Source organism: Mixophyes fleayi, chromosome 1 (assembly GCF_038048845.1).
Source record: "Mixophyes fleayi isolate aMixFle1 chromosome 1, aMixFle1.hap1, whole genome shotgun sequence".
NCBI classification, from domain to species: Eukaryota; Metazoa; Chordata; class Amphibia; order Anura; family Limnodynastidae; genus Mixophyes; species Mixophyes fleayi.
In genome coordinates, this window is record NC_134402.1 from 168873384 (window position 1) to 168898603 (window position 25220).

At 39.7% G+C, this 25220-nt stretch overlaps 1 protein-coding gene across 3 annotated transcripts in view; it reads left to right on the forward strand.

The window, feature by feature from the left end:
• The window catches only part of EPHA5 (EPH receptor A5), a 279079-nt gene that overhangs the window by 180197 nt on the left and 73662 nt on the right, over window positions 1-25220 (forward strand). For all 3 annotated transcript variants that reach the window (XM_075203676.1, XM_075203659.1, XM_075203669.1), the window contains exon 5: window positions 1682-2017. In XM_075203676.1, coding sequence (XP_075059777.1) covers window positions 1682-2017 — 336 coding nt within the window. The remainder of the gene's footprint in view (window positions 1-1681; window positions 2018-25220) is intronic.

Consider the following 25220-nt stretch of genomic DNA (forward strand, 5'->3'; position numbering starts at 1 on the left):
TCCATCAGTTGGATCCATAGACCTCCATTTTCCATGGATGCAGTTGGCCAGTTATTGGAATACAAGACAGGATTAGCGGTAAACATAGAAAACAGAATATGAAATGCAGGGGTAGAGAAGGGAGAAATAGGGTGGAAGGGGGGTGTAACTTATCGTGTGTAATATACTTACACCTTTAGTGTGGGGATGATATAGGAAGCAGAGGTAAGCTGTTTATGGAGGGTTTAATTTTGCCTGTTATCTCTAGGATCATGGTAGATGTTATCTGCCTGGTCTTGTGATGCAAGAACTTCAGTATTTGTTGTTTAGTGGTGACATGGAACCCCTCAGCAACAAATACCAGATCACTAACATAAACCACAACCTATAATGCTATCCTAAATTACTTATATCGGGGATTGATTTGGTACAGAATTGTGTGGCTCTTTTAATTTAACAGCAAATTACTTTATTGCTCAATATACATTCATTGCCCTCATTAACTAGTCTTAATTTCTTGTTAGCAAAGCACTTCTTAGAAAATGATACTATATATTAAGAGTCACATTATAGGGAACCTAATCCTTTGTTTTATTTAAGACGTTATCACACTTTTAAGCACAAGTAAAACATGCAGGCTAATTAAATATAGTTATTAAGCCTTTCTCTGTCATGCAAAGCTATTTTGGGTTTTTACAATTTATAGCATAGTACTTGTAGCACGCTTGAAAGCAATGAACAAAAATACAACTGTTTGTAGCACAATTAGTGTTGATTTTAGGGCATAGCAAAAAAGACATTTATTCTGGACTTATATTTGGAAATGAGACCTGTAGAGATGGGCAATTCTTTAAATTCCTACACACTTTCCCTAATAATTTACGATAACTAGAGAATCAGGCCAATCATAGTGCATTGAATGTAAAGATGCCAAATAGAAATCATCAACAAATGTCATCACAGGTCTATAAAAGGATTGTATATTCCCTCTGCCACTCATACTTCTTGGATTGGTCTAGTGGAAAACATCTATCTGTGGTGTTAGTTATGACTATCAATGGCCTGGCCCCTGATTATACAGGTCTGTGCATAGTGAGGAAGTCGTTTATAAAGGGCAAATGTGTAGTGCAAATTCCTCTTTTCGCCCGCTGTGCACCTAGATTTCAACCAAGACACACTGGTTTGTGAAGCAATATGGCTGTATTTATGCCCATCAGTTACTACTCTTATGTTCAATCTCTCAGTGATTTGCTTCCAGCTGCTGCTTCACACAGTTGTAAAATGATTGACAGGAAATACTTGAATCAAAACTGGGCAGTGCAAATTACAAATCACCAATCTTCACTGATTCAGAATTTTAAGACACAAAAATTTTGCCACAATACGCACATTTTTAATGAAATATGTCAGATTCACAGCAAGCAGAATTTCTGTGGATTCATGCACTTCTATTATCTAGCATGTCCTGGTCAGGTTGTTATAAATTCAAAAAAAATGTAGATTTCTAATCCATTTTTAGAGATAGACCTAACTAGTCATATATCTTTATTTGAATTTGTACTTTTGATTAATTTGGCAGATAATAATTTTGACTTTTGTTATAAACCTACATTTCCACATATTTTTATTCTTATGTTTTTTTATGACTGTTAAGAAATGTTAATATCATATTATATTGTTTCATTTTTATTTTTCAAAACAGGACCCCCATCAGCTCCACGTAATGCAATTTCCAACATCAATGAAACTAGTGTGTTTTTAGAATGGATGTTTCCATCGGACACTGGGGGAAGGAAAGATGTCTGCTATAATATTGTATGCAAGAAGTGTAACTCTATCTCCGGCATGTGTGAGGAGTGTGGAATTCACGTCCGTTACATACCTCAGCAAACCGGCCTCAGAAACACATCTGTAATGGTAATAGATCTGCAGGCTCACACAAATTACACCTTTGAGATTGAGGCTGAAAATGGCGTGTCAGAGCTGAGCCCTGGATCTAGGCAGTGCGTCTCTCTGAATGTCACCACCAACCAGGCTGGTAAGTTTCAATTTAAATCTTGTACAAGGCAGAACTTTGCAAAAATAAATCCTGACACTTGATGGCATTTCAGGTAAATTGTTGGAAATCACAAGTGTTTATTTTACTTTATGTACTACTTTATTTTTGCTGCTCTATTAACTGGTATTTACAAGTTCTATTTTGAATGAGTTCATAAATCATTATTTGCCTTTTGAACATTGTACAAACATTGCAAACAACACAAATATTGTGGCATGCTTAATAGCGTTTGCTGTTAAGTTTATATTTTGAACTGAAATGATAAGGTAGCCCTTTACTTTTACATTACTAGATTTTTTTTATTATACAGGTTTTATTCTATAATCACATCTTAACATTAGAAATGTATATCAATTATTTATTTGAATCAAAATAATGAACACTTATGCTTATTACCCAGATAGCCTGCTATGGAAGCTCGGATACTACACCAATAACTGGTCTTTCCCACTGCAGCCTATCATTGATAACAGCTGCTTGTAACATGTGCTGCTGCCATTGGCTATTTGTATATTATTACAGTGATGTTAGATTAATGCTCAGTTAAGACTTTGCCCATATGCATTTATATTTCTATCTGAAACAACAAAAACATTTATTATTCATATTTATATCAGAGCCAAGTTTTGATTTGCTTGTGTTTTGCTACAAGCCATTCTGAATTTAAGGACCATTAGAAATATATTGCCAGCAAAATTCTTTGCCAACTTTCCTGTTTTGGATAGCAAGAGATTTTGGCCTTAGTAGATGCCTGTGAACATAAATATTCTTCTGGAGTAAATTTTTCCAACAATAATATCTTTATTTATTTATTTATTCAGCTTATACTTCAATTTCTGAATTAACATTTTTTCATTTTGGATAATAAAATGCATGTGACTCTTTGTATGGGTTTGAGTAAACAGTTACATTTATTTGTATAGCCTTATTTTGCTCTTTTATTTTGTTGTTAATTCAAGTTAAGTTGACCTTTAAATATCCTATTATATCGTATCCTATCCTATAATATCCTGTAGAATCCATAGTATGTAGTAACATTCTGTAAAAAGGACTTCCAATGCAATGATCCAGGATTAGTGAGTCCTTATTTAAAATGACACCCTTTAGGCCAATGCTGGCAGTCAGTGTTGGATCAGTAAGAATTTATGTTGCCAAATGGTAACCCCCAAAATGAGCAAAACACCAGACAGAAAATAAAGTGCCTATTACATGGTGCATCCCTTGAATGGTTCACATCTAACCATACTGCACTACCATTGGATTACATTGGAGTGGGTTAGATAAGTGTATTGCAATACTTGGCTAACTAAATGGCAAAATTTATTGTACTCCGTCTGTAACAACTAGGTAGCATAAGCTTAATCTCTATTAAGTCACAATACAAATATAAATAAATATGAAACAATTGCTCTTCAAAATACATTTACAGTATAGAGACATCTCATGACAGTCTAAGGGTTCAATTGCTGCTTGTATTGCAAACACTATTAGCCAATCGGAATCTACTGTAGAGTCATTTATAAGCTACAGTGCCAGTGGTCTCTCATTGTTTGTTATGACAGCCCCTGAGACTTCAACTTGAAACAAGCACCAAGAACAGGATCATAACATAAACCAACAGTGTTTACTCAAATTGAAGACAGTGGTTCTGTGCTATGAATCAGCCACCAGAGATCAAGTCGGCATTTTTACAGTTGCTTCCAGACTAGGGTCTGTGTTGCATAGTAACCACAAGATTGGAATCTGCATTGCCTGGAAGCCAACACAATTGTTCTTTATTTGTTAGTAGCAGGGTTGTGTCTAACCGTTTTGTTGAACAAGGTGGGAACTGAAATTGCTCACTTCTCCATCCTTGCACTATGAGCATCTTTAATTGCAATTGGCAGGATGATGAGAGTTTCAATGTTTAAAGATTTTGAGCCATTTTGAACTGGGCCCGGTTGAACGACTTTGAAGTTTTGGTTGAACCAATATTGAAAATATAAAAATGGCTTTTGTACTCGCCCACCCACCATTGTATGTTGTTGTTTAAAGGCTAACCTGTTAACTTTAATTTGAAGTTTAAAGTTCAAATTTGCAGTTCATAGTTAAAAGAACGTTGGAACATTCTATAAAGAGCTGCCTTTTCTGCTTGTCTGGCTATTAATTCCAACCATTTACCAATACAATCCACTTCCCCAACAAAATCATCAATGAATACAATGAATTACCCTATATGTATTTTTGACTGTTATTACATGTAAAAAAATTGGATTTGAATACAGCAGAAAATTGTACAATTATACAATATGTATATTTGTATTCAGGGGGCTCTTTATAGTTCCCCAAAGAAGTAAACCCTATTTTTACTATAGCCTGAATTTTTTTTTTTCAAGCACTGTAATGGTGAACTCCACCATACATTTTAGTACAGTTTTAAAAACATAAGTGGAAAATGTTACAAGCTATGGCCTGGGCACTGACGTCAGTGTGGTACATATGGCCGAATGTCTGTTACCATATGATTTATGAATCAGTTGAATATTTTATAGTTTATTTATAACTCTCTGGTTGGTCATTGTTGCTTTAGTTTATTAGCCTTTGGAAAATGCATAGATTAATGAAAGGATGTAATCCATTGTGAAAACATCCTGAGAATTTCTGAATGGTTTCTCAGTTGGTAGCTTTGATCGCGCAGGCCTGTGCTATATTTCTTTATCTATCTAAGGAAAAACAAAATAAATTAACAACAAAAATTGATATATGTTTCATATGTAAAAGGAGTTTATTATACTGCAATGAAAGGTGATAGCATTATCTTTCATAATGTAGCAGCAGATGTACTCCAGTCTTAAACAGTAACAAAATAGCTCAGAAGACTCTAAATAATGCACATCCTACATCCAAGATTTACGGAATGGTTTTAAAGACACCGATCGAGAGAGAACAAAGCAGACGCAAGGATCACAAAAGCAATGTGTTGTTTTACTAAACAATGTATTTATTTTTACTCAATTGATAAGCAAATATTTCTTTGCTTAAAAAGCAATTGTTTTAAATGACGTAAATCATCATTGTAATAATATTTATGACATATTCCTCAAAAATGTGGGAAAAATAAAGCGATGAGCAGAAAAATGCACTATATGTTAGGTTTTTAAATATGTTTTTTTATTAATATTACTGTTACTACTACTAAATTTCATGCAACAGTTTAATGTAGGTCTCATATCACTACTCTAATACTCCTTGCACTATTTAACATGCAGGGCCTGATTCATTAAGTAAACTAAGGGAAAAAAAATAGTACATTTTCTCCTAGAAAAACCATGTTACAATGCAAGAGATGCAAATTAGTTTATAATTTTGCACATAAGTAATACTGCATGTTTTCTAAAGTATCAATTACTTGAGAGCATTATTTTTACACTGAAATTTAAAGTTGATCTAGGACAGGCCCTACCTTAACTATAAATCTGCCATCACATTTTAAACTTACATCCCCCTCCAATGCAACATGGTTTTGCCAAGGTGCAAAGTTACTCCTTTTTTTTGCTTTCCTTTCTTTATTGAATCAGGCCTATGGATTCCTGTTTGCCTCTATTCCACTTTCAATGGCATTTCCCCTATCACATGAAGTCCTATCCTCTCTAACACAAGATGGACTAGATCAGCACACTAACTGTTATACACTGCTACTGTGAACATCCCAGTGGACTGCAGGTCCCCACCCATTTCAAAACTAAGGACAAGCAAGGGAAGGTTAAATACAAAACGATGCTAGGCAAACATGAAAAGCTTAAACTTAAAAAGATACAGTGTGAAGTTTTGCTTTCTATTTTAAACATACATGCCAATTGTTCTGGAGTGTCTGGGAGACTCCCAAATTCCGGGTAGGTTTCCAGTAATCCTCGGGAGAGCTGGCAATTCTCCCACATCCAGATTAAAGCCAGCATGTAGGGGCGGTGCTTTGCAAATCGCGTCATTTTAGCCCCGCCTCCAGTGATGTAATGCCTGTTTTGGGTCTTTTTAAAAAGACCCAAAACAGGCATTACATCTTTGGGTGCTGGGCCCAAAAGACGCGATTCACGAAGCCCCGCCCCCTCCACCCATACACCTCTCCTGCCCTCCAGGAACTCCCGGACATGGACAACATAAAGTTGGCAAGCATGATTTTAAAAGAAAACAAAGTTTAGCTATTGTTAATATTAAGTACACCCCCATTATGCAGCTTCAATAATGAAGCTGTCCAAATATGGTCAGACCATGTTGCTTATTAAAATTTAGGCCTATTTGGGCTCACAGCTCAGGAGGAATACATATATTGTATGGAATGCATACCTGCTGATCATTCTATCATCTTATTTATTATATATTATTAATAGAGATTTATTAAACAGAGAAAATACATAAGTAGGTTTTCTAGACATTCCTCCTGTCTAAGAGTATCAGCGGTGCACGGAGGATTCCCCCCGTCGACCCAAAAAAAAAAAACCTGAGAGAGAGCTGCGCTGTCCTATACAGCAGCCGCGGCGCTGTGTAAGAAGCGTCTGCGGCGGTGCTATATACAATACAGCACCGCCGCGGACGCTTCTTTGACAGCGCCGCGGCTGCTGTATAGGACAGTGGCCACTTAGTTAGCGTAGGGGGGGTTTCTAGAGACTCAGAAACCCCCCCTGCGTGTGCCACTGAGTATGTATATAACATCGATTGCCAACTATATAATCAGTTAAAAACTGGAAAGTAAACATGTTTCTTGCATACAATAAAGATTAGTGAAGCAATTTGGCATGATTTGGAGCTTATACACAAGGTTTTAGTGGCTTTATTTGTCATTTTGATTAATCAAAGTTTTGGGCTGTATTTTGCATGCATTTTGTATTTACATACCCTTTTCTATATTCATGTTAAGAATAAGTAAAATATTTAATAAGTTTAAAAACTCCTTCTTTACCAATCTTTTGTGTTGCAAGGTATAGTTGGCATTACAATCACTACTTCCCTTCAATAAAATCATATGCTGCGGTTTACCACTAAGTTTTAACATGAGAGGTAATAGGAGACTGACCACACTGCTCTTGAATTTCTCAACCTACTTATAAATATTCTTGACCTGAGTGGTGTGTATGACCAGTTTGGGACAGTTCCTTCTCAATGAGTGAGGGGAGAAGAGTCATCACCAAGAGTGTTTTAAAGACCATTTAATACTGTGTGAGATCCTGATTTCACCTCTTAAATTGTGTGCATGAAGGAAACTCAAAGCATAACAGAGATTTAATTCTTGTTACATCACATAGGGCTTCATTTAGAGTTGGGCACAATGTGCATCTAAGACTTACATGAAAGAGTAGGAGTGGGAGTGTGCCGCAGCTTGGTAGGGTATTACGAGTGGCATGCAACCCCAGTTGCGTCCCACTTGTAATACCTTACCAACAGGGCCGGCGCTCCCATTAGGCAGCCTTAGGCAGCTGCCTAGGGCGCCGGCCTCTGGAGGGCGGCACTAAGGACTTCTTTGTACATAAATAATGCGGGCCGAGGACAGATCGCCTGCCCGCCCGAACGCCCGCCCGAATGCCCGCCCGAACACCCGCCCGCAATAATGCGGTGCTGCACTGTAGCAGCACCGCATTTTGAAATTTACCTGGCGCCTAGTTCCCGGCTTCTGGCGCCGGGTAGTGACGTCACGCCACTGCCGCTGCGAGTGTAGAGTGTAGAGGAGCAGAAGACAGAGAAAGAAGCAAGCAAGAAGAGAAAGGAAAGAAAATGAAGAAACTAAGGTGAGTACAGGAAAGAGGAGGCTACAGAAAACAGGAGAGGACGGGGGACGGATGCTATACATATGGGGGAGAGAACGGAGGCTACATAAAGGGGGGGGGATGGAGGCTACAGTAAGGAGGCAGAATGGTGGCTATACAAGGAGTGGGGGATGGAGGCTACAGCAAGGAGGGAGAATGGAGGCTATACAAGGAGGGGGGGATGGAGGCTATACAAGGAGGGGGGGGATGGAGGCTACAGCAAGGAGGCAGAATGGTGGCTATAGAAGGAGGGGGGATGGAGGCTACAGCAAGGAGGCAGAATGGTGGCTATACAAGGAGTGGGGGATGGAGGCTACAGCAAGAAGGGAGAATGGAGGCTATACAAGGAGGGGGGGATGAAGGCTATACAAGGAGGGGGGATGGAGGCTACAGCAAGAAGGGAGAATGGAGGCTATACAAGGAGGGGGGGATGGAGGCTATACAAGGAGGGGGGGATGGAGGCTACAGCAAGGAGGCAGAATGGTGGCTATACAAGGAGGGGGGATGGAGGCTACAGCAAGGAGGGAGAATGGTGGCTATACAAGGAGGGGGGATGGAGGCTACAGCAAGGATGGAGAATGGAGGCTATACAAGGAGGGAGAATGGAGGCTATACAAGGAGGGAGAATGGAGGCTATACAAGGAGGGAGAATGGAGGCTATACAAGGGGGGAATGGAGGCTATACAAGGGGGGGAATGGAGGCTATACAAGGGGGGGGAAATGGAGGCTATACAAAGGGGGGGAATGGAGGCTATACAAAGGGGGGGAATGGAGGCTATACAAGGGGGGGGAATGGAGGCTATACAAGGGGGGGAATGGAGGCTATACAAGGGGGGGGGAAATGGAGGCTATACAAAGGGGGGGAATGGAGGCTATACAAAGGGGGAGAGAGAACAGAGGCTACAGAAAGGGGGCGAGAGGAGAGAACAGAGGCTACAAAAAGGGGGGAAGAATGGAGGCTACAAAAAGAGGGGGAGAATGGAGGCTACAGAAAGGGGGGGGGGATGGAGTATATAGAAAGGGGAGAGAATGGAGGATACAGAAAGGGGGTAATGAATGCTACAGAAAGGGGGAGAATGGATGATACAGTAAATGTGTGTGGGGGAGAATGGATGCTACAGAATATTGGGGAGGGGGAGGAGGCTGGAGAAAATAGGGAATTGGGGGATAACAATTAGAAATGTCCTTGAGTTAGAGACTCTGGGGTCTTGTACTAAAATAGTGTCATGACAAAATGCAGCTATGCATAATGAAGCACAGCTTTAATTCACCTTGCTGGGGCTACTCTAGGATAGTTAAGGAACCATTTATGTGTTTTAGTATTTGCCCTCTATTTGGCTCTCCTCTGTTGCCCTCTATTAGTATAATTAATTTTACATCTGCAGAATACATTAACAAATGCAAATAAAATAGAACGGTCTAGATTATCTGTCATTTAGATTACCTTTCTCTATTTATTTGCATGTGTTAGTATATTTAATATATCATCTACAGAATACATTAATAGACAGCAACAGAGGAGAGCCAAGTAGTGGGCAGGGGGGCATGTGAGTAAATCTGGTGTTATGCGGCTGGCATATGTGACACAAGCTGATGGGCAAGGGGTGACATATGTGAGAACAGCTAGTGGGCAGATGGGCATGTGTGAGTGAAGTTGGTGGGCAGGGTGGTACATGTCAGTGTGTAACAGGTGAGTGATGTCATGTTTTCTTTTCTTTCCTTTGTTTTGTTCTGAAGTCTAGCATTTGGAGCCTCCCCTCTAGATATCCTGGTGTTGCTCCTGGGCAGCAGTGAAGCCTGGACAGCATTCTGCATCAGACATCAGTGCTGCGTCAGACATCTGGACTGCATCCTAGCCAGCCAAGAGGAGGTAAGAGTTATTATTTTTAGTGTGTTAGGGGCTGGGAAAATAGATTTTTTTTTTTGGGGGGGGGGGGGGGGGGGGCGGCAAGCTTCAGCTTTGCCTAGGGTGCTGGGCAACCTTGCACCGGCCCTGCTTACCAAGCTGCCACCAGTTCCTAAGGGCTAGCTAACTACTTGCGCCACCTAATTGCTGACGCACTTTTTCAGTCTTCTTTTTGACCTGTGTTCCGCCTGCGTCTTGATCTGACTAGGGTAGTTTTTGCAGGTAGACGCCCATAGTATCTTAATTATTCACTGTCACGCCTACATAACTCTGTGTTCCACTCTTTCCCTTGTACTGAGATGCAAGCTGTCGCAGTGTACACTTGTGTCTGAAAAGCAGACGGAACCGAGGGGAACTGTTGCTTACTGCGCATGCCCCATCAGTGGAAATGTGCAGGATGCGCCTGAAATGGACTTTGCGTCCGACTCTAAATGAGGCCCATAGTGTGCAATTTGACACATTTGAAACTCCTTCTTCATTCACTCCTTAGACCTGCAGCATTTGGAAGATGTTGTGTGTGCCTGAAATGGAAATGGTGATTACTCTAAGAGAAAACTAGGGGCAGCACGGTGGCTTAGTGGTTAGCACTTCTGCCTCACAGAACTGGGGTCATGAGTTTGATTCCTGACCATGGTCTTATCTGTGTGGAGTTTGTATGTTCTCCCTGTGTTTGCGTGGGTTTCCTCCGGGTGCTCCGGTTTCCTCCCACACTCCAAAAACATACAGGTTAATTGGCTGCTATTAAATTGCCCTTAGTCTTTCTCGGTCTGTGTGTGTGTATGTTAGGGGATTTAGATTGTAAGCTTCAATGGGGCAGGGACTTATGTGAATGAGTACTCTGTACAGCGCTGCGGAATTAGTAGCACTATATAAATAAATAAATAAATAGATGATGATGATAGATGATGAAGGGTGGCCATGGCGATAATTGATATTCATACTGGAGTATCCTCATTCACTGAGAATCCTTCATTATGCTTATTGATGGTGTTTATGTTTATTATGATTTTTACATATTTTACAATATTTTGTAAGGAGGCTTGTGACAATAATGATTGCTCTGCTGAAAGATACATAACCCAATGAGTTTGTGTTGAAAAGAAAAGCACACTTATTTTAGTATATAGGAGCTTTCTGTTATTTCTTCTAGATCAGTCTTATCCAAACTACAAAGTGTCAGTGTGTGTTTCTTCAACCCATAGAGCCCTGCCAGCCTATTGTAATTTAGCCTTCCAAAGTTTCTTTGCCACTTTCATATATATTTTTTTTTTTTTTAAACATAAAGTCTATAATACAATATCTATTTCAAAAAGAATTGTCCTGCTGGTATATAGTTTACCATATTTCTATAGCTCACCACATGCAAACTTGAACAGCAGTTTTCTGGATTATGCTCCAGTCTCTTTGTGGAACACATTAGCATATATACCTAACCTCAAGCTGTAAGAAAGTCCTGCACTCATATACCTCCTCATGAAAGCCGTCAGAGCTGTGAAACTTCAAAAAGCTCATCTGACCATCCTCTGATATTTCCATAGACTGATCTTCAGTTGGTATTTCATCCTTATATGTGTACCAAGCTGCGACAATAACACCATCGGCATGGATGAATTCATTTTGGAACAAGGCCCTATATTCAGTTGCCCAGTGTTGGCATCTTCAAGAATTAGAGAGACTATACTGATGTCACTGCCCTACTATTTCAATTCCCTCTGCTATGTTTGAACTTACTAAATATCAAAGCGGAATGAGAAGATGTGAAGTTCTGCTTCTAGGATTGTTTTGGTCAATGTGACTGAACTTGGGTTGATCTTTGATATAATTTTTCTGTGTAATCAATTATAGAACAAAGGGATTTTCTGTTAACCTGATGAACACTGCGGCTGCCAACATTCATTTTACTTATACACTCTTCAGCTCTAAGAGATGTAGTGTGTCCTTGTATTATTTATTATTTGTTAATATTTATATTAGAACACCATGTAATGTTACTTGATATTTTGATGATTAGTTTTTTTTCTATAAGTATATTCACCAAAGGTGATTCACCATAAAAAAATATTTTTACATTTTTATTAATTTATTTATATATTTTGGAGTTATTTTCTGCTCCCGTATGCCATTAAGTTTATATAAAAGATATGTCTTTGATATTATTGTGGGAAATATTACGTTATTAATTTGTACACTACTCTCTCTTCTGTTCCTTTTATTTCTAATATTTTTTAGCGCAATAACTCCTCTGTATTCTTGTCATTGCCAATAATAGAACAATAGCAAAATAGGGTCTTCTTAATCTTTCTATATAAAATGTATATCAGGAAAAACAGTCCCTTGAAAGTATGCAAATGGGAAAACAAAATTAAGACATCTGCAATGAATACCAGTACTGGGCTATCACCAGAAGACAAGACTATCGTTTGGTGCCTGGCTGGGAAGGAAATGCAATGGAAACCATGGGTTTGACTTATCCGTTAAGTGAGTGAGATCAATTTTTCCTCTACACTGAACTGAGGATAGGTTTTCAACCTCTTGCTTACATATTATTTAGATCTATATAGGTAATTTTCACTTTAGCAACGTCTTAAATAGTATATTTTACAACCTTTACTCAAAGTATACAAAGAATGACATGTTGCGCATTCAATGAAACAAAGACCACCTTGTATACATTATATAACTATTTTTCTGGATTATACAAATATTTATTTTAATGGATGTTCTGTTCTTCTGCACAGTAATAATATCAGCAGCATAAACTCCCACATCATGATTGTATGTGTTAATTATAATTACTTTGACTGCATTACTGTAATTAGCTGTTAGGCAGGCATAAAGTGGCACAGTGAATTTAATGTATTAACATTTAGACAGAAGTGTGTGAACTGGATTATTATGACTTTAAATGGAGCCCTCCAGAAGCAATTATTATTTTTCTAGTTTATAAAGATTATTTTTCAATTTGCAACCGTATGAAGCTGCATTGCATTTTGCTGTGAGCTGAAGCCTGTGGAAATGTAGGAGATGTGAAAAATACTTATGCTTATATTTTTTTATTTTTAAAGCAGTATGTATATCATTTATATATAACGTCACTCAGCATGATATAATAATTCAACAAGAACTGACACCAACCCTAGATTGGGTGCAAATTGGCTGCAACATTTTGCACAACCATAACTAGCCCAAATGTGTAGATGCACCTGATGTCATTCACCACAACATATCAGGGTTTATGCCTGGGGGGCGGGGGGTCAGTCACACCAACATTATTATACCCTCCGGATCTTACCCTTTGTTGAACCTTTCAATAACCATCATCCTCTTGGGACTTTGCCTTTGGATGGACTGCTTCCATAACCACCATCCCATTGACACCTTGCTCTAGAGGGAACTTTTTTTGATACCACTGGGCTTTCTTACCGTGAAGGGGTAACCCACATAATCAAAACACTCCCCGAATCTCTGTTAGCAAACATATCTGACCCCCCCAGATCTGTGCAGCTTTCCATACTCAACTACTCTATCCACTCCATCCTGGATCCCTGAAAGCCATATGGCAAGGTGCCCCATCACTGTTAGAAAGGTCTTTTTCTCCACATTAAAACTGTATATGTCACACCTCCCATTACATGTCACTTACTTCCCCATCAGCCTGTTCATTTTTATGGTGACCTGGCCCACACTTTTATGGGATCTGGAAAACCTACACCTTCATCCCGTTCATCCTGTATATTGCCTTATATGTTACCTTTTCCATTCATTGCTTCCCCCATTAATGTTTAGCATGCAGGGTGCATGGTCACCTTCTGCATGCCTATCAAAACACTGGCACCACAGTGCTTCCCTTTGCATACCCTGTATACCTAACAGTCTGACTACTGCTTAAATTTTTAGCCAATCCCACATGCGTCCTGTCAGTTCTGATCACTATCTGATGTGTTGCCCGAATACATAATAGTGCCCCATAATCCACACCAGCAACTGAACTGGATCTGAAACAAATACACCAATCAGTCACAACATTTAAACCACCTGCCTAATATTGTGTAAAAATTAGTTCTGACCCATCGTGGCATGGACTTCACAAGACCTCTGAAGGTGTCCCCTAGTATTTGGCACCATGACGTTAGCAGCAGATCCTTTAAGACCTGTAAGTTGCGAGGTAGGGCCTTCATGGCTCGAGCTTGTTTTTCCAGCACATCACACAGATACTCGATCAGATTGAGATCTAGGGAATTGAAGGCCAAGTCATCGCACTGCCTCCGCCTACTTGCTGTCATCCCATAGTGCATCCTTGTATCATCGGTTCCCCAGGTAAACAATGCATACACACCTGCCCATCCACATGATGTAAAAGAAAATGTGATTCATCAGACTAGGCCACCTTCTTCCATTGATCCATGGTCCAATGTCTGGTGTTCATGTGCACATTGTAGTGAGTTTGGAGGTGGAACAGGTTTCAGCGTGGGCACTCTGACCAGTCTGTGGCTATGTAGCCCCATACGCAGCAAGATGCAATGCACTGTGTGTTCTGACACCCTTCTATCATAGCCAGCGTTAACTTTATCAGCACTTTGTGCTACAATAGCTCTTTTGTGCTTTTGGACCAGAAAAGCTAACTCATACTACTTCCCCACATGCATCAATGATACTTGGACCACTTTTGGTAGGTACTAACCAGGGCCACCATCAGGGGGGGATGGGGGGTATTGATGTATGGGGCCCGGGCTCACCAGATGGCCTGCTGACTACCAATGAGCTGTTCATCCCTGCTGTGTCCTCCCCAGCGTACCTGCTGCTACTGTGACAGGCAGCTGTGAAATGCAATCTTTCATCTCTGATCCACGTTTGACAGCTGCCTGTCACTGCCAGGATTACAGCAGCAGCAGCAGGGACGCTGGGGAGGACACAGCAGTGATCGGAATGGTAGGGGAAAGTTGGCTCCACCCATCTGAACATGTGATCATCCCCCTCTTCCTGTCAGATAATGGTGTGACCTCACATCACACAGAGGGGCTGCAGCAATAAACTTAATTTTCATTCTGGACGGTCAACCATTCTGGACTGTGTAAGTAATTTTATTTTACTTTGTAGGATTTTCAACAAGCACAGTTTGGGGAGGGGAAGGGGGAGGAGGGAGGATAGAGATAGAGTAAACTGTGTGCAGGTCTGTAAGGAAACACATATTATTATGTACTGTGTCCACCATAACCGAGAAAGTAAAAAAACAAAATACTGTGCATAGAAAACCCTTGTCCACCATACACAGCACCACAGGTCATAGCATAAATTCCAATGCCCTCCATATACAGCTATATGCCCCACATAATAGCCTCATGCCCAGCACAACCCTAACATGCCTAGCATAAGCCTCAACAGCATAAAAGCCTCATGGTCACCATAAATATGCTACATCACACTTCAACAATGACACTAATACAACCAACTCCCTGAGTCAACTTGCCAACCACCTTATTCTATAAATTTCCTCTATACCTCATTTAATAATTGAACACTTAAAATGTTCTCCTATCCAAACTGAAAGACATATAAAGCTATTAGTACTTCGGCTAAAAGGGACACACTTCCTTCAACGGTTGTCCATCCTCACCCTTTATCTCTGCCTCAAACCAGTTCATTTGTTTAAAGTACAAATAATAGATGACTGCACCATGCTTCCTATGGAAAACATTTGAGCAACTGTTGCAATTTACTTGATGTATCTATGAAACTGTATTTTATGATCAGATTGTCATCTTGAAATATAAAATGTTGTTTTTTTTAAAAAAAAAACTACAGCAGATTTCAGTAATATATAAATACAGTTTTTGAATAATATAAATGTTCTAAAAAATAAAAAGATTACAACCAAAACATACAGAAAGACAGCAAGACTGCAATATGTATGTTGGCTGTGGGGAGGGGGGGACCCTGTCTGTTTCATTAGTACTGGGCCCCCTCAATTTCTGATGCCAGCCCTTGCACTAACCACTGCATACTGGGAACACCCCACAAGACCATCTGTTTTGGAGATGCTGTGACCCAGTCGTCTAGCCATGACAATTTGGCCCTTGTCAAAGTCTCTCAGATCCTTACACTTGCCCATTTTTTCTGGTTCCAACACATCAACTTCAAGAACTGACTTTTCACTTGCTGCCTAATATATCCCACCCTTTGACAGGTGTCATTGTAATGAGATAATCTATGTTATTCATTTCAAATGTCAGTGCTTTTAATGTTGTGGCTGATTGGTGTATAACACCATTTCCACATGTATTACACAGCCAGCACATATGCTGCGCATGACATCCTCTACTCACGTGTGATACTTCTTACACTTCTTATACCTTTCCTTCACCACCTCTATCATCACAACAGTCCCCCTTTGGGCCATCCTCTGATCTTTTTTTGATTCCTCTGCCACCAAAAACGTATTGAACACTCCACCATCGTATTTTCTCTGACCACTTTCTTTTCCACATTCCTTATACCCCCCTCTTTATCATGCATTTAATTTATTTGTTTTAAAGCCTACATCAGTGCATCTCTATATACTTTGCTCTGCCCAAATACCTCCATATTATGTTATTGATGTTTATTTTATTAAAACATAAATCGAGTTCTGACATACAAGGAAAGAACTTGAGTCCCATGTCCCAATACACATAATAATTGCATCACTCAGTCCCTACCTGGCAGCTTCTATAGCTCCACCACCTACACAATAGGAAACAATTCAAATAGTGCCATATTATTTATCAATTTTCCCTTGCTTCACTTGCCATTTACAATTGCACCATTTCCCTTGGAAGTATGCCCTGGGCTGGATGCCACTGATCGTACTGCATCTTTAAATAAGTGCATTTTCCCATTGTCAATTTGTTGTGGATAATATTCTTACATCCTTTCATCTCCTCCCTCACCGTGATAAAAAGATGTAGGGACCACATCCCTACTGGTCTCTTTTCCATGTTGCAGTTAAAGATCCATCCCATTGCAGCTGGAGCAAAGTAACGTGCTGTCCACACACTGTGCACTGACGTCCTTAGCGCCACTAACTTATCCCACAGAAGCTGCAGTCCATCAGAATGGAATTAATTCCCATGCTTAAGTATTTCATGGACAAACTTTGGTGTTCTGTCTTATCCCTCAAATTGCCCTTGGAGCTGCTCCATTGAACATTTAGGAGCAGACTGAAACCATGTTCTTCCTGTAAATATAACTGACATATAATTCTAACAGCGTAACTTAACTTTGTTTTAAAAGTTTTTTTCTGTTACTCAAAAATTCTTATGACACATCCAGGTTGGTGTTCTGATGCCCTGGATGTGATCACAGCCCCATGTATGCACTTAGTTTAAACTGAATACGAATATTTTTTTTTTGCCACATAATGTAGAAATCCTCTGTAAAGCAGTAAATTTAGTACAGAATGAATAGAATTTATTGATTCATATAGCCTGAACTTCGGGTCTATGTATAGGCATGAAAATGTCCATTTATTTCAACTTGTAATTGATAGATATCACAGCAGATTAGCCTGACTGTAGCAAGCTCTGCATTGTCAAAGCACATATTTCATCATTTAACAAGTGAGGCCACCTGTTTTCTTTCTCCAGACCTTTGCACTTAACCTTGTGTAACCTATAGGGTGCAAAGGGACTTTGAGGCACAATTGAAAATAACTGAAGTCCGATATAAGGTTTCATGTGCAAATCTCTGGCTTAGAGACATATGGAATGAAAACATTTTTGACTAAGCCTTTCAGTCTGAACATAGCTTATCTTGTTACATTTTAACATAAAGTCAGCAAAAGTAGAATCTTGCATAATTTCCGGTATTTATTGGAGCCTCAACTTTTAATTTTAAATTTCCTTGAACTGAAGAAATGTATGCACACCTGGCAAGAGCTAAACATTTTACCAGAAAGCCCACCTAACTCAGCCATTCAAATAGGAGGAATCTTTTCTTCCTTTGAACGAATTTATAAGTGATGTTGATGGCCAAAATGGCAGAAATATTAGTGTGGCCAAAAAGGGTATTATAAATATTCACTTTTTTAAATCCAGAGTCTAGTTTTTCAATTACTCTAAAGAGATACGTGGCTTGCTCAGATGTCTTCATTGATAGCAGCTGTAGGAGTGGTACAACAGCAACACTCTGTATGACCAACCTGGGGAGCTTTTGGGGACACTGGTTCTTTTTCACTCCTCATGACATGGTATCATAGAACAGGCCAGGCACTTTGCATGCAGCGTTCCCTGTGCTTTGTGCATGCGGTATTAAGCAGTGGTATAATTTGGCAAGGGCACAGCCAGAGTGAACCACTAAATTAAAAAGAGAAACCCATATTTTTTAGAGCTGATATTATTTTTTTGTGTATTGACAAATGCATAGTGCAACGTTTCCTGTTCTGTATGGTGGGTGGGTTAGGTGACATTATATTTACAACTCATGTTTACAAGTTTATGTTAATTATAGATGAGCAAAGTTACAGCAAAATTTCATGCAAATCTGGTTTTGCACAGGAACAGACCATTTGGCAGTGGGGCAATGATCCGGCCATACAATTTTTCAGTTCCACTTTTGCTTTACAATTTGCCAGAGTATTTGTAATTCTGCATACAGGGGCGCACGCAGGGGGGGTTTCTGGGTCTCCAGAAACCCCTCCTCTCCGCTAAAGTGCGGCACTGTACTATATAGCAGCCGCGGCGCTGTCAAAGAAGCGTCCACGGGGGTGCTGTATTGTATACAGCACCGCCGCGGACGCTTCTTTGACAGCGCCGCGGCTGCTTTATAGTACAGTGCTGCCGAAATGGAGCTGCGGCACATGCGCAGCAGCACTCTTGCTTTTTTTTTTTGGGTAGGGGAAAAAAATTAAAAATCCTGCGTGCACCCCTGGTATAGTGATCAGTAGGGTGTTAGCTGCTATAACAGACACTTGTATACTGAGCCTGACCCACTTATCACCTTCTTTGTAAGGTCAGACAAACTATGCGCTGTGTGTAAGGTACTTTGTATCTCTTGTGGTACTAAAAAAATATAGTATATACTATTGATATGAAGGTTGTTTAATGGGGCAAAGTCTGTCATTTCCCATTTATAGGTGTTACATTTGAAAGGGTTAATGAGTATATTTAAAGCAATATGCGCATTTTTAAATTCCAAAATGGCAAGTACTAATATTCTACTTTTATAAGGATGAAAGTTTGCAAAACTCACACATTACATTGCATTGCATTTTTAGATGTTCGTCAGGCATTAAGTGGTAATGTTTGCCAATTATAACTAAAGTGCACCTTTTTCAATGCGCATATTTAACTGATGCATGTGTTTATGCACAGGTGAAAGGACTCTTTGACAGCTATCACCACTGATTTCTAGTCAACATATACCAGTGGTAGAAGTAAATTAACTTGATTTGTTTAATTTTCACAATCTCAGGCTCGTATCTCATTTACAAATCTGTGTTGTGATCATATAAGTCATTATTTATGTTAAGCAGTGAAAATTGTAACACGAATCTTACATTAGATCTACATCAAGGATGGGAAGGTGTTCTTAACAGATTTATTGGTTAATTTGGGATGGCATGCAGGTGGTTGCAATATTTATGACACCTGTAATTACTTCTTGTAAAATGAGTTCCACAGAGATCAGCACGAAGTAATGAAATGTGATGAGGTGCTTCTGCATTTCTAAAATCTCAGTCACTCAAACTAAAATGTGACAATGTAATATGTGGAGCTTTCTAAGAGCAAATACTTTTACCAGCTATTTAGAATCAAAGTCATATTTCTCTCCTCTGCTTTGCTTCCAAACCATTTGAGTGGCTTGTCTACTACCGTCCGATTCCTTCATTCTCCACTACCACCTCTATGGAGATGACACACTTCTACTTCTCCTCCCCTGACTCTTCACCTTCTCTTTTCTCCCATGTGTTCAACTGTCTCTCTGCCATCTCCATCTGGATGTCCTAAAGCTTCATAAAGCTCAAAATGTCTCATCATCTTTCCCCCTACAAGTGTCACTACACCTTCTCTAGTTTCCGATATGGTTGACAATATTACAGTCTACCCTTCTGCACCTTTCTAAACCAGAGCATTACCAAATCCCTTATCCATTCTCTCATGCCCTGCCTTGACTTTTGCAATCACCTGCTATCTGGCCTTCCTCTCACCAGTCTTACCCCCCTACAATCAGTCTTAAATGCAGTGGCCACTACACATCCATTGCACCACTCTCCAAATCCGTATACTGACTCCCCATTACATCAAGAATTCAATTCAAGCTGTTCATCCTCACCCACTCATTTCCTTCATACACCTCTGACCTGGTCATGGGATTCACTCCCTCATATGCTCTTTGATATGCCTCTTGCCTACACCTCTCCTTCTGTCTGATAACCACCTTTTACTCCCACCTCCAAGACTTCTGTCACATTGCTCCCCACTTATGGACCAATACTCTGTCAACACAATTTCAGATATTGGTGGGGATTTCCATTCTAACTACAAGTATTTGGTGGGAGCTCTGTCCTATATGCCAGAACCTTAGTTAAAGGAAAATACATCCTTCCCAAGCTTGATATTCTTCCGGAACTCACCTTGTCCACAACACATCGCATTTCCTCGAGAACCATTAGAGATTTGGCACCACCTCCCGACTAACAATATATAAGGAATCTCCGGCGCTAATGGGTAGCACAATAAACATAAAAACACAAATTCAAATTGAACATCAATTGCAGCAAATCAATAGAGGGGGTGCAATCCTCTAATAAACAAACATATCAACCAAAAAGCAGATTGCGCATGAGATGTTCTATTGAAAATAATTGTATGTGGAAATAAGCAAGCAAATAGCTCAATGGGTAAATACATATATATATATGTTTACTCCGGCAATAGATGAATACAATACATAATGAAAATAAATAAAATATAACAACAGATAGAATCCAAAATCACATGATATATAGCTAATTGGAATCTATGTAGATGAAGATGTCAAAAGATGTCTCAACAAAGAGCCAGATTGCTAACATATAACGGATTGTCCATATGACCATGTGAGTAATAGCTCTGTATACGGGTATGGATGAGAAAACTTTGTTTCGCCAGATTCCGGCTATAAAATTAGATGACAAGTTCCCACAAATAGAGCGGTATATTCAAATATGTAGCTCCATAGTAGTAGCTGAAATACATTAGCAATGGAGCAGTCCGCTGTTGGTGGTGTTCATTATGCCGATGTAATGAATCAGGCTTGTAAATAAATGTAACATCCAGATCTTACCCGTTAAGGGAGATACAGATCCAAATTCCCGTCCCGCCGCACAAGCGGTTCAGACAAGCGGAGACTCCACGATGTGTCTTCTGTGGTGCGCACCACCTAAATCCGTCCGGATTGAAACACAGTTGATTGTAAAGATGTTCCTCTTAAGGACACAATGTACGTAAGAGCCTCTGAAGACAATATATCAAATTGTATCAAGTGTCTTCCCGATAGATGAGGCTCAACAGAGCTGATGCTCAATAGTGGGTGTTCCCTAGATAGGAAGATGACAAACAGCGACCACCTCCCGACTGGACAACTGTGGAACATCGATCTACAACATCTCCAACAGCACCGGACTGATTGGAAACCTTCAGGAGTTCCTAACAGTTTCCATGCTTTTTTGTGGACTCAGGTTCACACATGATGGACACCCTGTGTGTCCCCCCTACTTCGTAGGAGTTCTTTTGCTGGGTTCCTGTTCACTTTGTAATTACTACAAGCACCTAATGACGAAATTGCCTTACGCTCCAAGTATTCTTCCGTCCATATATTACATTCTCTTATGGGAATAGGAGTGTACCCAAACTGCTGTATATCCGGCAACATTATTTTGGACTTGACCTGGTGTTATCTGTTAATTATGATGTTGTTGTTGCAAATTTAATGTTGCATAAATGTTCAATATTTATTTTTCCCCCTTCCCCCTACCTCTTCCTTATCTTCCTGCATTACCCCCCTTTTCCTCCATAGCTTCCATTTCCTCACTCCCCCCCCCCCCAATACCTCTCTTTTTCCCTAGTCCCTTCCCACTCCCAATTCCCTTGCACAGGGTGATATACTCCTCGCTGGAGACTTCAATACTATTTTACATCCAGCTTTAGATAGATCCTCTGGTTCCCCCAGCAAAAATCTTCACCCACCTCCTCAACGGACTCCCAATCTCTACAGACATGGTTACATAATAACTGATTCTCTTCTGTTGTCCCATTCGACTTATCAAGAGATCAAGGATACAATCAAATAATTTTTTAAACTGAACACCACAAAAGAGATCACCCCAGGTATCCTCTGAAAAGCCCACAAGGCTACCATTCAAGGTAAAATGATAAGCAAAGCTTCCGCAGCCAAAAAATTAGCATCTCAAGAAACCCATTCCCTCTGCTTACCCAACATAAACTACATCCTTCTGCGACTCTTCTAACACAAATTGCTGCAGTAAGAGTTCAACTGAACACAATCCTCTTCCGCAGGTGTGAGAATACCCTCAAAAAATTAAATCAGAAATACTATGTTAAGGCCGATAATGCTGACTTAATACTTGCTAACAAACTGCGCCAGAGAAAAACCAGAGGACTGACCACTAAACTTAAGAAAACATCCAACTCTCAGCCAGTATATGACCCAGTGCAAATCACTCAATAATTTTACGATGGTTACAAAGCGCTTTATAATCTCTCTGGAGCCCCAGTCTCTGCCGACTCTCTTGATGAGGAGATCACTTCCTTTTTATCATCCCTTTCATTACCAAGTTTTTCAGACACTGACCTCATCTTTTTAAGCACAGATATTAACCAGACAGAAATGATCTTAGCAGTTAAAATGTTGAAACCTACCTCTTCTTCAGGCCCTGACAGAGTAGACTTACTCTGCAAAACTACAAAAAATTTGCTAAAGACATTGCTCCCCACATGACAGACTTCTTCAATAAAATCTTAACTTTCTTACCTTTTAATGAGGCGATGACCTTGGCCACTATCTTTGTCATACCAAAACCAGATAAAGATTCTACCACTTGTTCTAACTACAGACCTATATCTTTACTAAATGTGGACCTTAAAATATATGCAAAAATTCTAGCTAATCGTTTAAACACTCTCCTCCCCTCCCTGATCCACTCGGATCAGGTCGGGTTTATACCAGGTCGCCAAGCTATAGATAACACCAGGCATGCTATTGACTTCATACACTCTATTCATTTTGGTAAACAATCCTCACTGATAATGGCACTCGATACTGATAAAGCATTCAATCGTATTTCATAGACCTTTATGTCTAGAGTCTTGGGGTCAATGGGCTTCACCGGTAAATTTTTAGATGGTCTGTTAGCTCTATACTAATCACCCAGGGCAGAGGAATCGGCCAATGGAGTCGCATCCTCCCCCTTTTAGATTTCCAATGGGACTCTACAAGGTTGCCCCCTCTCACCTTTAATCTTTGCCCTTTTAATTGAGCCGTTAGCAGCAAAAATATGATCTAGTAAAGCCATTTGCGGAATTAAAGTAGGGAAATCCGAACATAAAATTTCATTGTACGCTCACGAAATCCTCCTGAGTCTCTTGGACGCAGTTGCCTCTCTACCCCCATCCTTGCAGATTTCAAAACCTACAGCTCCATTTCAGGATACAAAATAAATCCTCAAAAAACTGAAATTCTTGATTTCCACCTATCAAATGAAATTATATCAGCTCTCACTCAGCAATTCACCTTCAAATGGCATCAAAAAAGATTAAGTATTTAGTCATCCACATCACTAAACAATACAGTCAGCTCTTCCAGACTAATTAGCCAAAACTACTCTCCCAGATTGTAATTAATCTCAACATTTCATCTCTTGGATAGGACGCATTAATTCAATTAAAATGAAAATGTTTCCCAAATTACTATATCAAGCCCTACCCATATGCATCCCTCCATATGTTTTCAAATTTTTGCAACATTACACCTCACAATTCATATGGGGCAGAAAGCACCCAAGAGTCCGGCTCCCTGTCCTACAGAGATCGACATGGGGTGGCAGCTAAGGGGTCCTCAATTTCAAACATTTTTTTTTAGCGGCACAACTTGCCCATTATATTTTATGGAACTCTCCTAGCTCCTCCAGAGTTTAGGTCTCGATCGAAGCCGAGAGCTTGGATATTTCCTCTGCTTACTCTCTCCTGTGGCTCCCTTGAACTATTTGCCCGCAGCTCGCTTTTCATCATCCAATTGTAACCCACTCATTATCTCTTTGGGGATGAGCAAAAGCAAAATTTAAGCTTGCCCCTGCTAAAAATAAAGTATTTTTAAAAAAATATATGTAAATATATATGACTAAATAATTTTATTCAAATTATATTATAAAAAAATTAATAGAAATTCTCCAAATAATCAAATATATGAAATATATATATATATATATATATATATATATATATATGTGTGTGTGTGTGTGTGTAACCAATGAATCACTGAAGATTCCTAATACATATATTCTTAAAGTTTTTAAGTTTTTATTCAATTCTGATCAGTGCATCCAATTCTGGGAACATATAAATGTGTCAGTTTGATCAATCCAAAGTGTCTAAATGCCAAAAGCTGTGATAAAATCCACAGTCTCTTCATGTACAGAGAATCATATTCATAACCAATCCAGCTGAAAAGGTAGATCCAGCACGATCATTTTCATATATTGCCATTTACACACTGAATCGCGGTTTACCTCTGATAAGAGACCGTTCGTTACATTCTATTAATGTAGGTTTATTCACTACCTTTCCAGCTGGATCAGGTATGGATATATTTCTCTGCACATAAGCAAATACGTTCCAGATTGATAAAGTTTAGTTATCATTCTGTAGACCCCACTGTGTTCTATTGACCACATGATGGGAACCAGTTCATGCATGGAACTAGATGGATAATTATATTGTGATAGCCACAGGCTGAGTTGTTCTAATTTGTAACCTGTTCCTCCCCAATGCATTGAAAAGTTGAGTGTGTGTGACCACATCCATCTACAGCACAGTAGGTATGACACCAGATGCAGAATTACCAGAATAAGCCTCTAGAACCAGCTAGACATGGTCTTCGTCTATAGCAGCCCCCATTACGTTAGAGCTAGATGTTTTCATCCTTACTCAGTTGTCCCCAGCCCTTGTGTACACACAGTATTAAAGGCTTAATCAGAGAATGGCGCCCTATGGAACGTATAACAACAGAAGTGCAGGTTCTCACACAGGACAAATCAGGAATGGTCTATATGCAGACAAAAGGTATTGGCAAGTGGCAATCCAGAGAATGGCCAAGTCCAAGTGAAAGTGCCAGGCAGATGGCAATCTATAGAATGGGCCGAGTCAAAGCCATTAACAAAATATAAAACCACAGTGTTCTTAAAATCGAAGAATGTCTATAGAAACTTGTGAATCATTAGTAAGAAAACACACAAATTTATTCTATCACA